The sequence below is a fragment of the Bacillus rossius genome, chromosome 18, assembly GCF_032445375.1.
Source record: "Bacillus rossius redtenbacheri isolate Brsri chromosome 18, Brsri_v3, whole genome shotgun sequence".
In the NCBI taxonomy this organism is placed as follows: domain Eukaryota; kingdom Metazoa; phylum Arthropoda; class Insecta; order Phasmatodea; family Bacillidae; genus Bacillus; species Bacillus rossius.
In genome coordinates this window covers 11,820,028-11,838,404 of record NC_086345.1, presented here as the reverse complement: position 1 = coordinate 11,838,404, position 18,377 = coordinate 11,820,028, and the positions used below count along the sequence as shown (strand labels likewise).

General features: G+C 37.6%; 2 protein-coding genes across 3 annotated transcripts in view; one reads left to right on the top strand and one right to left on the bottom strand.

The window, feature by feature from the left end:
• Positions 1 to 12,655, bottom strand: part of LOC134541322 (epidermal growth factor-like protein 7) — a 186,803-nt gene extending 174,148 nt beyond the window's left edge. The window contains exon 1 of the mRNA XM_063384727.1: positions 12,602 to 12,655. The gene's annotated coding sequence lies outside the window, so the exon portion shown is untranslated. The remainder of the gene's footprint in view (positions 1 to 12,601) is intronic.
• Positions 6,382 to 18,143, top strand: LOC134541323 (E3 ubiquitin-protein ligase MARCHF11-like). Of its 2 annotated transcripts, none has more exons than XM_063384730.1 (5): positions 6,382 to 6,568; positions 9,552 to 9,749; positions 13,169 to 13,413; positions 14,330 to 14,524; positions 17,894 to 18,143. In XM_063384730.1, the coding sequence occupies exons 1-5, from the start codon at positions 6,502 to 6,504 to the stop codon at positions 18,011 to 18,013; spliced, it is 825 nt and encodes a 274-aa protein (XP_063240800.1). In that variant the 5' UTR covers positions 6,382 to 6,501; the 3' UTR covers positions 18,014 to 18,143. The 2 variants fall into 2 exon arrangements, with proteins under 2 accessions (XP_063240800.1, XP_063240801.1); XM_063384731.1 differs by having other exon boundaries at positions 6,395 to 6,568; positions 9,555 to 9,749.
• The last annotated feature ends 234 nt before the right edge of the window (positions 18,144 to 18,377 follow it).

Genomic DNA, 18,377 nt, shown 5'->3' with positions numbered 1-18,377 from the left:
GACAGAAATGAATCCCGCCAGCACTATTCTGGAACGAAGTGGACTGGCATGCGGAAACATTCCGCGTTTTTCAAAGCCTGCGGAATTGAAATCGACAAAGTTCTGCAGGAAAGTCAGTGCGTTAAAGAGGTCGCATTTGAATCTCTGCGAATAGGCGCTGTGGCCGTTATTCGCTGTCCTTTTTTAACACTTTCCCATTTGAGAACTGCCAGCGCTTTCTAAAAGGCTCTTTCCTTTCCGGCGTAACTCCTCCTCGCCTTTAAAAGGTTTCGGGAATTCGAAAACTTCCTGATCCGAACGAAATTTCACGATTAGCTTAAAAAAAAAAAGTCTCTGAGATCGACCGAAAATCTTCGACTGCAGGCAAATGAAGTAACGAAAAAAAATAATTGGAAACATGAACATGGCTTACGGTCTAAAGTACATCCCATTTGAAGTTGAAGTTTTGAACCATCAGTTTTTTTGCAAATTGAACGAGGGAAATATTTAAGATGGAACACTAGTCCTTGAATAAATTTTAACTGAACAAAAATTATACACACACCACAGAACTAGTTGCTTTAATCAAATTGTATTATTGAAGAAAAAAAGTAGTCGTAACCCTTATTAATTTAAACGATTTTTGTTACTTTTACTGAATAATTTCCAATGATTTTATTTTACGACAAAGAAAAGTTTTCCGTTTGGATGGAATACTTTGTTGAATTTAATATTATCTAGAAAAATTATAATTTGTCTTCATACTTTCAGTTTATAAATATTTTTAAATTTAAAAGTGTTTCATTTCGTACTTCAAAAGCGTTCAGGGTACTAGCGGTAGCCTTGGGAAGTACTGTTATCAACATGAAAATTGCAACTTATTATTAAACCAAGAAATACATTGATAATTTTTATGGGTATTAAACTAATTTTTATTATGAAAATAATACGAAAGTAATTAAATTTGTTCGTTCTATACTGTTGGGATTATTACATTTATAATTATGTGTGTTTAACTGTGTGATATAAGCTGTATATTAACTTTTCTTAGTATTGTTACGAGCATGCTGAAGACGGGGCCACGAGGCAGGCCAGTAGACCTGATAGCGGGCAGGTGGCCCTTGCAGAATTAGCGGCCGTCCCCGATAACCCCCCTTCCCCGTTTAAACCCTTCCATGGCGCTTTGCCGTTGAGCCCTTGGTCCCTCTGGAGGGTTCTGCGGGTCCATATAGCCCCGCCCTTCGTGAAGTGGCGTGACTATGACGCCATTGTTCTGGGAGGTTCGTCTTGAAAATCTACCCTGACGACGTGAGACTTCAAATGGATGCGAGACCATTCCAGAAGGGAACCTTGAGGTGTATAAAACCAGCGATGTCAGCCCTTAAGATAGAGAGAGTTAAGTGCTAATGGTGAGTGATGACCTTGGTGAATGAAGGTGGGCGTGTATCCGAGATCCAGAGCGCTGATACTGATTCAGGCCTCACAGCAGTGCATGCACCGAGTTCACAGAAGAAAAAAATCCTAAATGTCCTTATAAATTTTATTTGCATAATATTGTACAGGTAAAAATCCATTTTACAGATACTATTACACACATAGGTAAAAAAAAAGTTATTTTAATCAATGTTTTAAACATTATATTTTTCATCAGTCCACGAATCAAATACTGGCTCCTGGAAAAGCCATCGGATAGAGGCCTCCCTACTCTTCCGTTTTTTCTACAATTTTTCGACTTGAAAAGTGTCTGGAAAACTAGTTTTTTTTTTTTTTTTTAATTTTCTCTTGGTAAAAACCACCTAATATTTATTCCCCCTTCCCGTCTTTCAGAAAATAACTCCGATGTTACGTTTTATTATTATTATAAAAACACAATATAATATTCGCCAATCCAGTTTCCTTTGTCGGGTCTGTGGAAAACGCACGAGTGAGAAGTGCGAGGCAGTGTGCTGGGATAAGCGAGGTGCGAAATACAGAGACACGCTGTAAGGAGAGCCACACTCGAATCGATCTCCAGATATTACGGTAAGCTGTGAACTGAATGAAAGAGTGATTAATTTGTTTATAGACATTTTAAATGTAATTTAATAACGTGTAACTACTAGTTAATATAATAAAATGTATTTAATTTTTTGGGCATTCATTTCTAACCCTTTTCCAACCCGTAAAATAATCATATTTTTTTTTTCAAAAAATTAAAAATATATATAATTCTGGATGATATTAAAAAAAAAATGCTACAAAATAAATTGTTTGAAGTTTTAAATGTTCAGTGAGTTTTAAAGGAACACGATGTTTTTTACGGTGTTTGTCAAAAACCAAAAAAAAGAGCGAAAACATGTTAACTGGCCAAATGGCATGTTCACAACCGCAGGGTACGAGTACAGAATTACTTTAAGTGGTGCTAACAACCTTAGCGCGCGTGTTCGAAACACTTTTTTTTTTTTTTTTTTTTTAAGAAAAATACAAAGTTTTCACCGAAGGCTGCAGAAAATTCGTGTAGTTGGGCACCTCAGAGATCATGATTGCGGTACGTAGCGTATCATTAGCTGGTTAAGTACTTATGGAAGCCTGTTGCGGTAATAACGGCTCTCGGAAAAGTGCAGCTTGTAAGAAGCTGGCAGTTTGCACGTAACGAAGTAAAAGATGAAAAGCACTTCGCGTCCGCTAAGCTGCCGGGAAGAAAGAAATTATAAAAAATTTACTTGCAACTCTGGCCGTATCTTTCAAAGCAACAACTTGGCAAAGCGGCACACAGTAGCTATACCTTTGAAATAAAACACACACACATTTAAAACGCAAAATCCGGACTTAACAACTGCTAATAGGTATTATCTTTGAAAGATTTGTGCAATGTGAGTGCATGACTTGATGTAATCTTTTGGACATACGCCATTGCTAAGCACTTTTTCTGTAGAATAAACTAAAAAATACCCAAAATACAAAAAAAAAATACAAATTAAGCAAAAAATTGCTGTTGTCAACAGGTTATAAACACCACATAATATTTCATAACAGGAATATGGTCAACAAACAATGAAAAACAAAGAAAAAATGGACTAAGAAAACAAAAAATCCCCACAAATGATGACAGCACAAAAATATTGAACCCAGAAAAAAATTCAGCACAACAGTTGAAACGAGACAAAAACACGACAAAACGAAAAGACAAAACAAACACAATAGTTATCCCAAACAGAAGAGAACGAAAAAAAAACCCACAAATGATGACAGCTGTTAATAGGCAATTAAAAACTGGTATGTAGCACGGATGGAAGTTAGCAAATGTTTAAAGCCCATGCGATGGAAGACTTCACATTGAGCTCAAACATTTATTTCCCATATTTAGTGTTTTTGAGAGACAAATTCCGTTCACAAAGCAATTTGTGGCAAAAAGTTTTACTAGTAGGTTAATTAAATATATAATTGGACTTAATAGAGATATTAAGTCAAAAATATAAAAAAATAGGGTGTGGCTGTGTCATGGACACGACCGTGTGTTGTACGTGCATACGTGTATGTAACAGGTAATATTTTCTATAGAAATCTTCAGAGGCGTGAATCAGTCTTTGGAACCACTTAATATCATCAGTATGATAATGTTTCATTTTTTAAATTATAACGATATGTACGGCATATAAGATAGCATGTTTCAAACTGGTGTTTGTACAAAATGCATGCACGTGCGGTTATTTTGTTAATATCCGTAACGGTTGGATCAGATTAAGCTAAGAAACCAGTTTGGTCGCTAACACTTTTTATTTTATCAAAGAAATTTTTTATCTCTTACGAAAAATATTTTTCTTATCTCCATTTACGATGATAAATGATTGTTCAAAACCGTCCAGTACCTGGTTTACGAGTTTTTTATTCTTAAAAACGGATAAAGAAACTACGCATTCTTCTTTATGATATAAGTCTGGAGTCTCTGGCAAACTTTTTTGGAGCTGCAAAAAAAAAAAGAATCTTTTTTTCTTCCTTTCCCCTTCGTTTCCAAACACACACACACACACACACCTCGAAGAGCGGCCAGATATTTTGCCTGCAGCAGTCCATATATCCCATGCCTTCGAGGGTAGCCTCTTTGGGAATGCTGGGAAATGTTTTCTACGGCCTTCCCGCTCAATCCTTACAACTTCCCCACTCCTGGTCGCCGATTCATAACATCGAACGGGAGGATGAAGATTATGTCGACGGCTATCGCGAGTAAGGGGGTTGAACGTGGAATAGGGAGTGCAAGTTCTGCAAATTCTTTCGGGCTCGCAAGCAAACTCGCGAATATCGTATATAACCTGCCAACGTTAACTCTGGGGGAAAAGAGTGGATCAAAGCACCATCAATATTCGGGGGCGCGTCGTTTTGCCTAAAATCGTTTTGCCTAATCGTGTTTCCCCACCTTCGTTTTGCCTAAAATTCGTTATGCCTAAAGTCTATTTGCCTAAAGTCTATTTGCCTAAAGTTGTTTGGCCTAAAGTCATTTTGCCTAAAGTCGTTTTGCCTAAAGTTAGTTTGCCTAAAGTCGTATTGCCTAAAATCGTATTGCCTAAAGTCGTTTTGCCAAAAGTCATTTTTCCTAAAATCGTTGTGCCTAAAGTAGTTTTGCCTAAAATTATAATCGCATGCTTAAGTTTCCCTAAAGTAGTTTTGCTTAAAATCGTACTGCCTAAAATTCGTTTTGCCTAAATTCGTTTTGCCTAATGTTATTTCGCCTAAAGTTGTTTTGCCTAAAGTTTCAGCACTTCGCTTTCTTTAACAGACAGTTAACATGCCGAGCAGTCGTTTTGCCTAAAATCGTTTTGCCTAAAGTCATTTTGTCTAAAGAACATTTTAGGCTAAATGACTTTAGGCAAAACGACGTGTACTACAATATTCGACCGAACGGTATTAAGTCGTTTATAGGTGTTCGCATGAAACGAGAGTTGTATTGCGAAAACATTTACCCATGCAATATGTGTCCTATTTAGCTAAGTCATTTTTAAATTTAATAATCTATAGATATGTTCTGTAATAAAAGTGTTTGTTAAGTACTATGTCCAAATGAAGTCGCAATCATTCTCATCAGACCTAACAATTAAACACAAATAGCGAATAAATCTCTTATACAATTGCATTTAACATGGTGGTGAAATTATTTACACTTGAAGATTACGCATAATTAAAACAAGAATATTACTTATCATTAGAACATTATTTTGGGTCTAATTAATTTTAACCTACATACAAAATATAAATGAATTAATACATGTTTTTTTCTGACACTTCGTTAGTGATAATGGACTTACATTTCTGCCAGTATGTGTTTTATCGTGTGCATTATCACCCACATAGCTTCTAAATACCTAAAAATTTTACTGGTAAAATTTATAATCAATCTATTTTGATATTTAAAATGTAAGGAATGCTTTTGTGAGTGCAATATAACATTTTATTTCCTGTATTAGTTAGTTGTCACTTATAAAACATTAAAAACAAATTCGCAGTAAACGTTGTTACGTAAATGGGCAATACTTGACAGTATTTTTATAAGGTATTTTACAGAGTTTGGGCATTTAAATGCTGTTTATAAAAACGCAATTAACTCATTCTAAAAACGGTAACATTCATCCTTTGATACTTACAAAGGTTTACTTAAGAGACATAAAATATGGTTTGGATCATCTATGGACAAGGTATAATTGATCATCATTTACTCCAACACTCCAACACTCCAACACTCCAACACTCCAACACTCCAACACTCCAACACACTAGCACGTCAACACTCAAAAACTCAAAAATCACTTCGAAATTTCAAAACTCCAACACTTCATCATTAACTTCAGAACTTAAACACTTCAACACTCCAACAGTTAACACATTAATACGGTTAAACATTCGGTCGCAAACAAGATTTCACTGTAACATGAAGGACTTGTTTACTATATATTTTTTAATCCTACAGTGACAGGTATATAAAATACTTTATGGTTGTTGTCGACTAACCGATAAAATGAGGAAATAAGACTTAAATTCGATTATTATCAACTTTGATTTTTACGTTAATTATTTTAAAAGTAGTTAAGAACCAATTTCAAAGCTCTTCTTCTCTCAATATGAGAATAACAATAATCACATTTATATATTGAAAATAACTGTTCGGGCAGTTACAAAATCTGTGGTTGAAAAAATTGAATAATACCAATGTACTGTTAACGTTAAGTCACTTACAAGATATTTTAATATATAATATCGAAGCGTAGTATTTATGTGTATCACTATAAAAAGGAATACAATTAAGAAAAATTAAACTGGTTAAAAGTTTGCAGCAGCCAGTAGTTGCTCGCGAAGCTTAATTTTATTAATTCAGTAAAAAAACTCAAAACACGGATGAAAATTTAACAAGACAGACATTGTTGTAAGAATAGCAGATTGGACATTCGCTGGTTTCCAGGTAAACGTGTGCTGAAGCGTCTTTCACCAGCCTGCAAAATTTGAAGTGGAAAACGGTTTCGCTACGCAAATTGAAAAAAAAAAAAACGCGGAAGAATGGCGGATATTATGGGTTTCATAAACAGGATGTTCAAGTCGGCGATTGAACGGGTGACCATGCATGGTAAGCGGCTTCTGCAAGCAACAACTAGTCAATGTTTCTGGAATGGGAACCTGTATGATCTACTATATAATATCATAAAATGGGGTGCAGTAAAAAGAAAAAGAGTTATTTTGGGAACATATTAACTTGTCCGTAAAAAAAATCCGAACAGCATGTTCTTACTTTCTGACATTTTTTTCCAAACATTCTGTAAAAGGGTGTTAGATAAAAGTTTACTATAGGGTCGCGAAATATAGCGGTATACACCAAAATATATATATTTATTCAGACCCTTATTTTGTTTCTATTCATTCTGTGTAGGTGCAATCAGATATTTCAAGAACTTCACACGTAATTAACGGTTTTACTTTGAGGCCGGGCCCCATCAGAGTCCCAACTCCCACTGCAAGCATCAACTCTTGTTACTTTCCACAAGGTAAACACTTGCCCAGATGGGGCCTAACCTGCATATTAAATTCAAACAAATGGATAAAACCTATGCTGAACGTGTAAGGTGGCAGAACATTGACCAAACACATAAAATTAGTTCCAACGTTTATTGCTAATCTTTAACATATCTCATAAATAACTTCCAGTACAAAAATTATTATATCTTTGATGACTAGTTAGTCCAAGCAAATATTATAATTTACACACAATAAATACTATATCTAAACTTTATACTTTGGTATAATCTCTAGGCTAGAAAAGCCAACATTTATAAGCTACATTTGAATTCTTAATAAATTTACCAATATTAAAACAATTACTAACCAGCTCATAAGGCAAGGTCTTTGGAGCGCTAAATCAAGTTATTGAAAACAATATGGCCGCCAAACAAGAAAATGCACAGGAGGTACAGAAAATGGAACAAGTGCCAAATCCACATTATGAGCACCTAAACAACAATTTGAGTTTAAACAGGTGCAACATATTGACAAAAAAAAAAACACAAGTCAAACAGATACTACACACACTATCAAGATTATTATCATCATCAAATATTCAAACTCTAGTGGCCATTCCATAATTATAACCCTACCAATACTTAGCTCTCCAAAACACCTTTCCTGCTGTCGATCTCTCTCTCTCTCTCTCTCTCTCTCTCTCTAATGCCTCATGATGTTTGTGGTAATGGTCATGCTGCTCCATGCCTAACTGGTCAAAACCCCGAGCTTATATACCCATTTTCTCTCCCCCCCTTCTCTCCAATTGCCCCTCCAATTCTCTGTTTTAATTTAATAATAGAGATGATTCCAGAATGTTCTAGAAGGATCATTACACCAGTTCACATAATCGACATATATATAACCGATTTTAGGGATTTATTCTTCTTCTGCCTAAATCCGGAGTTGGTAACACTGAATTCAATGTTATTTTGGAATGAAGTATCCACTTTTGTCTATGGTTTTTGTGTGAAAGTACACTGTTTTTGCCGCACACAGCCGTAGCCTATCTATGAGTCGTGATGTCACAAGATGTCAGTTTATTCCTACCCGCTAACATGAAAGGTAAGCTTCTTCATGTCCTTAAATGTTTGTGTGTAGAATCTTAAATTAACGTCTCGTGACCATACACGGTCTGAACTTTCGCCTGTGCAATAACGCGGGCAGCGACATGCAAATGTGCCGACTCTGCTTGCAAACTGCTTCGATTACTAGGCATTGTTATATTAGGTTAACCACATTAGGAATACAGAGAAATGGTCAAAACTGGGCAAGGTTAGGTACTGTTGCGGGACTCTAGCGACGATGCTGGCCCACCAAACCCACAGCCTGCCTTCGTGTGGGAACGTGGTCCATCAAAGTTACACGCCTAATCCGATTAGCAGGGTGCAATCGCTGCGACGCTCCATCAAGCACTTTATCATTCGGCCCGGAGAACTCTCTGTGGCTCTGGATAGTTCAGCAAGTTTCCATAGCCCTTCATGCGTGAAGTGGCGTAACTAGGACGCCATTTTTCTCACGCCTTCGAGTGAGAGGTCCGGGATTCTGATGACGATGACAGTTGTGAGAGCCACGACGTTCCCAGGGCAATGACTCGGCAGGTGTGTGATGACTATAGAGACCGGAAAAATTCGCGGATTCATTTCGCGATATGCTAAAATGCAAATAATTATACTATTATGCAACTTCTGCTATTGGTTCACTGTTAATATGGAGGACTGTGGGCCAATTATAGACACTCAGTCAAAGCAATATCGAATCACGGGTCCCCCAATTGAGACGCCTCACAAGTCAGTAGCCAATGAACAGGTGAAGTTTGCCCGAGTATGCACAGGATCGTGGAGTCTATCCTGGAGGTCATTGAATCCGCGAATTTTTTCCAATCCCTAATGATGACGTGATTGGGCTGGTAAGTTTATAAAACTGTGCTTGTTGCGTAAAGGAGGTTAAGTAAAAAATGGTTTTAAAAAAATGAGTTATTATCACATCAAGTTAGCGAAATTCAGAGCTTTAATTTTAAAACAATAAATGAGTTTCCAAATTTTCTAAAGCTAAAAAATATTAACTTCTAGAAACCTGATAATTATCAACCGCGATTTTTCTAAAAACTATACGATTTTGGACCTAACCCCTTTTTTTTACGCAAGAAGCACAGAAATATCTCCAGATTAATTTGTAACCAAGCGTGCGTTGTAAAATTTTAGTTGAAAACCTTTTAACGGTGCGAGGTCCCCTGCCTTTAGGCAGGGGCTAGGACAGGGGGGAGGGGGGCAGGGGTTAGGGGTTCAACCCCCCCCCCCCCTTTAGCACCAAATCTTTAATTAATTTCTTATTCATCACTCAAACAAATTTCATATTAAAATTAATAAAAAAAATTTACCATTACAATATTTAAATTTAAGTACCGAAAACTGTTAAAATAGCACTATTTTACACCTTAAAAATCCACGTTTTCCCGGGGGAGGACCCCCGGACCACCCGCTTTAATTCGGGGTGGGTGGGTCATGTTTCTTAACACCCTCCAATACACAAATCCTGGCTACGCCACTGCCTTTCAGGAGGTCCCGGACGGAACACGGACGAAGTCGACGCCGCCAGCGGCGAGAACTTCACCGTCGTCGGCGCCCGGCGAGACCTCGGCCGGGCCCTGAAGGTCCCCACTTGCCGGGCCCTACAGGTCCCCACTTGCGGCCCCCGAAGCGAGCCGTCGCCTCAACAGTCCCTGGATTCGACGGCGACTCGACAGCAGCTGACAGGCCAGTGAACCACGGTCACCAATTATTAAAAAAAAAAAAAATCGGTTGTCTGTAAAGTCGGCTTACGGACGATAGTTTAACGTGACGACGTCATAATAAAACATTGATGAAATGATTGCATACTTTTATGAATAAAATTTAATAATTTTTTTATTGAATTAACACTATTTTGTATGGATACAAAGAAGGAGTGAAATGAAATCTACAATTTAATTGATAAATTAATTTTTATTTGCACTCATTAGTTCAAATATTTTTATTACTTTAACGAAGAGATTATTTTAACTATAACTTTTATACATGTTTGCTATTTAACTTCTTCCGATCTGTGTTATTCTGTTAAGGATAGGACGATGATACGAAACGAATGGGAGTGTTTCAAGTTTCATGTGCCTCGAAAAAGTCAAATCGATGGTCGTTCCAATCGAGTGGAAGAGAGATAGATGCGGCGCAAGCGTACAATGAGCGTAACGGTACACAGCATAACAGGACAATGCGCATAATGGGGACACTTTTTCGTGCGTTTAGCCGGCGTTCATAGATTTATTAGACGTTGTCACGTCAAAAAAAAAAATTCAAAGCATTCATGAGGACTGCCGACAGAAAAGACAACTTTTTTCGCAAATGTTTACGATAAAAAAAGGGGGGGGGGGTTTGTCTGTAATGTCGGTTTACGGACGATAATTTTACGTGATAACTTCATAAGACAACATTGATGAAAAATTGCATACTTTTTTTTTAATTTTTAAATATTATTTAATTTAAATTAATTTGTTTAAATACAATCACGAACAATTAGTTATTTAAATAAACTGAAATCAAATCAATGTCAATAAATTGTTAATTTGAAATGACGAAATTGGACAAATAAATAAAAAAAAAATTTTTAATTGCTGCTTTTAAAAAGTCCGCCTTTACCTGTTTGAGATATTATAGAAGATTTTTTTCGCTCGGTGGTTGGCCGGTTACTGCACGCTCGGCTCAGGCGGAACGTGACAATGAGTCATGCTTTTTCGTGCGTGCTACCGGCGTTCATCGATTTATAAGACGTTATCACGTCAAAAAAAAATAGAATTAAATTAAAAATATCGTCTCAGTTTAAGAGTTATTGGCTTTTTGAAGTTTTAACTTCTTCTTTTACTGAGGGGGGCGTAACGAAAATTCCGAACGCACGAGGGGAATAGTCAGGTACGTGGTGGGGGAAACCGGCAGAGGAGGAGAGTGCGTCAGCGGCGACGCCACTCCAACGCATGCGCTAGCGGTCGAATGGGAAGACGTAGCGTAGCATGCTGTATGCTAGTTGTAGCGGCCAGAAGGGGAGACGGCAGGGGAGAGGTAGAAATGACGCAGCAGTGATCCTACGGAATTCTCGTAACGCCACTCCTTAGATTTCGTAACGGCTAACGATTGACGCTACCATATGTATATTTCATTTTAGTAACTACAGTTTATTTATGCTTTTGGAAAAGACTTTTTGATTTTTGAATTTAAATTACTACCACATCTACTAGGTCGGATACAACAACTAATGCTGTATTTTGTAGGAGTTTTTAACGAATTAAATCCCAAAACTTTGTGTCGTGTATGATCCCTCATGAACCAATTGTCACTATGATAGATACTGATAATTCAGCGGATAATGATTCATTAAAATGGAAAACCAATTATAATATATTATTCAAATTTTTGTCTTATTAGATAACGATATATTTATATTTTAAATATAATATTTAATTTTTTTTCAGTTTTATTTTCATAGGAGATCATATTCACATACTTACTATTTTATCTCTTACTAGCTGCAGTACCCAGCGTTGCCCGGGCTGAACACAAGGTGAAGGGGAACTGTTTAGAGATCAAATGTAGTTAGTAATTGTCTTCTTAATTTGAATGTCAAGTGTGCAAAATAATTTATACCACTTTCAGATCCCGACAGATATTGTTCTGCCAGTTTATAGTGATTTACCTGGTCTGTATGTAATCTAGACTCTATAAAGCAATATAGAAAAAAACTGAAAAAAATGGGATTACTAATATTGAAAAGATTCAATTATCTAGCTAATGCTCGGCATGCATTGCAATGCCTCATTCAGTTTTGTTTTGTAATATGTTTGAAGTAGTTACACATATACAAATAATCTATCCATGTCTCTAAATATATGTTTATCTCTATCTACATCTATAGTCCTATATATCTATGTATCTCTCTATCTGTATTTATCTCTTTATATCTACATATATACCTCACACTATCTCTATGTATTCTATATGAGGGTACTGATTGCTTCGTTGCGTTGTTAATATCACACGGGTGTTTTTTTACTTGTATGGGAAAATTAAGAATGATAAGGCATCTAGTGCGTGACAACAATGTTAATAGGCAATAGGAAATAAACTTCTAGCGCCTGCACTTCTAGCGCCTGCACTTCTAGCGCCTGCACTTCTAGCGCCTGCGGCATTGTCAACACACACTTCGTACGTGTACTGCATGTTGTATCTAACCCCCTCCAACGCATTTGATTCTAAATTGGACTTTTAGTACGGATAAATGTTATATCCAACACTGAAAGAATTTTTCAAATCGGACCAGTGTATCCTGAGATTAGCGCGTTCAAACAAACAACTAAACAAACAAACTCTTCAGCTTTATAATATTAGTATAGATTTGGGGATTTTAAAACTTTTGATAAAATGCATATAACTTTTAAGCATGTCACTTTTGGAATTTTAGTTTTTTGATTTAGATCAGCAATTGCCTTACTGCTGTAAATGTCTGCTCTATTATTTTTAATTAATATACTGCCTAAATTGTTAAGCTTCACTGAACAATTAATACTACAGATTCCCCTCACCTTTGTGAATTTTGGCTCCCGACATCCGCCACAGATGACAGCACCATTGTTGTTACACATTCCTCTTCTTCTAATGGTAGAAATTTCGCATTCACGAAAATACTGCCATCAAATGCAGCATACAAAAACCTAGATGTCAACATCATAAATGTTTGTGGTAAAATGCTTAAAGTAATGGATTGACATTTGTAATTTATGAACAACTAGTAAAAATGTATCTACCATAATATTTAGAAAATTACTATAATAAATTTACAAGTACCATAATAATGGCACACATACCATAATATTGCAACATGTACCATAATAATGGCACATATACCATAATATTGCAACATGTACTATAATAATGGAACACACGCCATAATATACTATAATAATGCAACATGTACCATACTAATGGTACATATACTATAATATAATAAAGATATGAGTACCATAATAATGGCACACATACCATAATATAAGGTAGTAATGACATGGGTACCATAATTATGGTACACTTTTCATAATATACTATAATAATGCGTCAAGTACCAATGCATGACTCCTGCGCGCCCACAACAGACGGCTCGGAGCTGGAGGAGGTGTGCCGCATCTGCCACGGGTCGCAGGGCCGACTGCGGTCCCTGTGCGGCTGCCGCGGCTCGGTGCGGCTCGTGCACGGGGACTGCCTGAAGAAGTGGCTGGACGTGTCGGGCAGCTCGTGCTGCGAGCTGTGCCGCCGCCGCTACCTGCTGAGCGTGGAGCCGCGCTACTGGCTGCTGCAGTCCGTGTGGGTCTGGCTGTCCACCGAGGTCAGCCCGTGGCAGGTACTCGACCGCTTCTCCTGCTCTGCCATTCCACTCGCTCACCCGCCATCTTCAAGTTCGTTATTTTAAATAATACAATTAACAAAACAAATATATAATAATCTAACAAATAATTCTCATGTTACGTTGTTCCAATTAGGGAGTTTTCAGTATGGAAAACTTAATATAATTTATAAAACAATTTAAATAGTATTTATAAAATTAGTATTAATAAGTCACCATATTAAAAGTACACTTGCATATTTAAAAAAAAATTAAATTAGTCAAAAAATATTCTGAAATTATTTATTTAAAAACTTTTTTAATAGTTATTGAATTGCAAGTGAATTTAAATGTTATACTACTTAAAGTTCCACAATTTTATTATGTTTTATTTTAATGAAGGCTTCGGTTTGGTCATGCCTACTCGGGTAACTGCTCCCTGATGGCGACTGCAATGTCGACCGAAAACGTCGGTGAATTATTCGCCAAGGACGCGGCTACAACCCAGAAGTAGAGACCTGAAAAATTCGCGGATTCATTTCGTGAAATGCTACAATTCAAATAATTATACCTTAGTGCTGCTCCTGCCATTGGTTCACTGTCAATCTGGAGTAATGAGGGCCAATTAGAGATCATCACTCGTAGAAGTGTCGAATCACAGGCTGCCCAGTGGAGAAGACTCACAAGCCAACAGCCAATGAACAGTTGGCGTTTGCCCGAGTGTGTAGAGGATAGTGAGGTCTACCCTGGAGGTCATTGAAACCGCGAATTTTTCCGGTCTCTACCCAGAAGCCAAGCTACTTTGGACAATGGCCCGCGAAAGCCTGAGAACTTTATTAACATGTTTAAAGTTGAGAATTTTTCCGGACTGTCTTGAATGAACGCGAGGAAGTGCACTGTGAGCAGAGGGGGCAGAGATAGACTTGCCTTGCAGATCGTGACGAGCCAGGCCAGCTGGCTGCTCGAGCTGTGCGCGTGCCACATTTTGGCCTGCTGGCTGGCCCGCGCCGTGCGGAAGGGCGAGAACCAACTCGTCGACCGACAAAACTGGTACGCGCCGGCCGTCGCCGGACTCCTGAGGCTCCTCGTGCGCGTCTACCAGCTGGAGCGCAGCGCCATGTTCCTGGAGGTGAGGTCCATCGGACCGAACTCGTCGTCGACATGTTCCAAGGCCGGTGCTCCAACACAACCACGAGTTCTCGCCCCCAAAATGAATCACGAGAACCACAATTGATGAACTGTTAAAGCCGGTGTCATTAGCGTAGCTAGGATTTGTCTATGGGGGGGGGGATAAGAAGTTTTGTCCCCCCCCTTTATTAAAGCGGGGGGTCCTTCCCCGGGAAAATTTGGATTTAAGGTGTAAAATAGTGCTTTTTGAACAGTTTTCGGTACTTAAATTTAATTATTGTAATGGTAAAAATATTATTAATTTTTTAATAAATTTTTTTTGAGTGATAGGGTAAGAAATTAACTAAACATATTTTATTCACTCCAAGTGCCTTGTCCACGTCCCACTCAAAATCATAAATCATGCTCGAAGCTCGACAGTACAAAAAAAAAAAAAGGAATAAAAATGGTTGGGTTTCGTCAGAACTGGCCTATTCCTGGAAACAATTAGCTTTAGCTTGAAGAGTTACCCAGTCACCACCTGTATAAAGGCAGTAGGTGTAAGATATTTGAAAGCTTGAGACCCGTCACGGCGTCACAACCTTATATAGCTTCTGCTCGTGACAGGGGTAGGGGAAGGGAAGGAGAATGGGTAGTGGCTCGCTTACTTTCTCTTCCCCTTCAGTGCAGTGGCCGGTGATAGCAGTAAGACATCCAGGCTTTTAGCTTACCTGCTTTCAGATAAGAAAAAAAATGGGGAAGGAGGGGGGTGGGGGTTAGAACCCCTAACCCCCCCCCCCTTCCCTGGCTACGCCTCTGGCCGGTGTAGTTATCCCTCGTCGTTGACATGTCCCAAGGCCGGTGCTCCAGGAAGCTTACTTAAAAAAACCACACCCTTTAGCCATTTTTAACTCTTCTTTAAAATACTGTTAAAAATCTTGAATCTGAAATCAAAAGTACTTTCCGGCCCTCAGCGAATTCTTGAAGCTCTGCGCTCCTAACGTGTGCCCGGGCATACGGCGCCCTTGAACCAAGCGGTTCAATTTATTTTTTTTTTGGCCAGATAACCCCATGATCGATTTTTTTTTTTACTTTTGCCGGAACCCCAGCTCCTTCGAAGGAGGTTATTATTTGACAATGTTTGTGCCCGCTTCACACGGCATTAGTGCTGACTCACACACGGAACCCCGTGTGAACATATGTGGGGCTGACAACGATGGTTACAGTTTGCAGCAAGAACAGTAATAAAGGCGCAAAAAAATTTTAGAAAACGTAGCGACGAACGGACGAACACAGACAAAACAGATGCCAGGTTTGTGGAACTTTAACATCTGCTCCCCGTCATCATCCAGGCACAGACAAGACAAATGGGCAGTCTCAACAACGCAATTTTCAAATGTTATAACCGCTTCATAGTTAACTAGCTAATAACCCGAGGTTTTACCCCCACAATTTATGAGAATTGCTTAAAATTCTGACCATTAGAAAAAGTTATTGGTCAATTCCAAACATTTTTTCTGAATTAATTGTTAGATACATATTTATTTCAAAACATAACTTCTTAAGAATGATAATTTTTTTAAGTAGTAATGTCTAGGCCCCTTTTTTTTAGTATACATTAACTACCTGATTTTATTACTTTTGTTTCAGAGCGTTCCAAGATATATATTTAACCTTGATGAAATCACACTTAACCTCCTTTTCAATTTCACGCGGTAGTCAATTTGAAAAAGAATTCTCCAACTGTGCTGTGACTTGAGAGGCCAGATCTTGGCTTCCACAGGATTGTTAAGCTGTCACCCCCCAGGTTCCGAGGAACATTATTTTTTTGGTAACCGCTGATTTTAACCAATACGGCGCGACGGTAAGGTGTTAAAAAAAATTTTAAAGCAGTCATGAGGACTGCCGACAAGTGAAAATATTTCGCAATTTTTACGAAAAAAAATATTATCACACAACAAATTTGTTATATCACGTTAGTAAAATAACTCCTAAATTACTATAAAATACGCATTGCATAGTAATTGTAGGTATTAAAAAAATAATGATGTACTTAATTTTTAGGTTTTATTGCTACAAAGACTCTGTTTTCTTCGTTATTCAAAGTATTATAATCTATATGAGAATATTAATATATTTTATGCTCAGTTTTTACTGCACAGTAATCGTTTACTTAAGATTTAAAAGTGGTGTCAAACTAACGGAATGAAATTAAATGTAAAGAAGATTAAAATAATATCATGTTCTAGGAAAACATATACGGAAAATTTTAACTATGTAATAAACAACAACATAATACAGAGAACTTATTGTATGCGTGATCTAGGTATTCTCTTAGATTCTAAATTTTACTTTCATCACCACGTGGATAATTTAATTTCAAGTGCAAATAAAATAATATGGCTTATTAAATATTTAACTTCTTTGGCTAGCTCTCTTGATTCAGTAATTAGTCTTTGTTTTACCTTAGTAGGATCGAGATTAGAGTATGGCTCTGTCATCTGGAAATCTATAACTACCACTGACTCAAATAGATTTGAAAATATACAAAATAAATTGTTTAGATACATTTTTAACAAACATTTAATGGATGATGATTCAGAGAATTTTAACTACGACTTAACCCTTGAAACCCTGAACACGCATACACTGCAGTTTAGAAGGAAAGTTTCTGATACTGTTTTTGTAATAAATTGATTTATAAATTTTTACCACAGCACTGAAATATTAAACAAAATTGGTCTTCAAGTTCCTTCATTCAATCATAGAACAAAGCAACCTTTTTGAACGTATCACATAAAAAATGAGCTATCAAAACGGTGTACTGATAATTGTAATGATATTTTGAAAGATTTAGACCCTTTCAAAAGGGCAAAAATCTCAATGAAAGACATTTTGAATTCTTAATTTTCTTGCAGTTAAGATCATTTCTGATGTAAATAATGTATTATTGTTATTTCATTGATAATGAATTAATTTAAAATTGACAAATTTTGTTATTATAATTTTTTTAAGTGTCTTTTGTCATGCGTTTATGTTTGTGTTGTCCCATTTTATTGTTATGTTATTATTGTTTTGTGTATGTTATTGTTATTTTTTTGTAATATTTGTTAAGTGCTCACCTGTTAAAGACTCTGACTGTTGGTAGGCACTCAAATAATAATAATAATAATAATAAATAAAAGCGCAATAAGTTACACTAATAGGAACAGATATATTGTTATCGTTAACACGTCACGTGACCATGTCGATGACGACTTGCATGAATTTGCTTCCTATCGAAACCTCCCCATAGAAGTTTTCACTTCAAAAATATTACGGCTTCGTGCAGTTCGCACGTGTGCCTCGGCGTGTGTGTGTGTGTGTGTGTGTCTGTCACGTGTCCACGCAGGCGGCTGCCTGGTTGGTCCACTCCTGGTATCTCTGGTGGCTTACCACGTTCGACGTCGGCGCCTGCGACCCTCTGGACTCCCCTCTGACCGCAGACGCGTCCTTCGAGGACATCGACTGAAGACCCGGAGCCTTCCAGCATGTCCTCGGTCCTTCGTCCTTCGCGCTCGGTCGCTTCTCTCGCCTCGAGCTTCATCCAGCGTCGCTTCCTCAACAGGGAGATAGATGTCAATAAAGTTTTGCTACCGACACGTGTGTGTACTTGACTTCCTTATCCACAAATCTGATCTCATATCAACGTATTTTTTTGACGTGACAACGTCTAATAAATCGATGAACGCCGGCTGCACGCATGAAAAAGGATGACTCATTGTCCCGTTACGCTCATTGTACGCTTGCGCCGCATCTATCTCTCTTCCACTCGATTAGAACAACCATCGGTTTCACTTTTTCGAGGCACATTAAACTTGAAACACTGCCTACTT

Coding starts and splice junctions, on each gene's coding strand:
- LOC134541323 (XM_063384730.1), top strand. CDS start 6,502: ATGGCGGATATTATGGGTTTCATAAACAGGATGTTCAAGTCGGCGATT. Junction 6,569..9,551: donor TGAACGGGTGACCATGCATG/GTAAGCGGCTTC, acceptor ACTGCCTTTCAG/GAGGTCCCGGACGGAACACG. Junction 14,525..17,893: donor GCAGCGCCATGTTCCTGGAG/GTGAGGTCCATC, acceptor GTGTCCACGCAG/GCGGCTGCCTGGTTGGTCCA.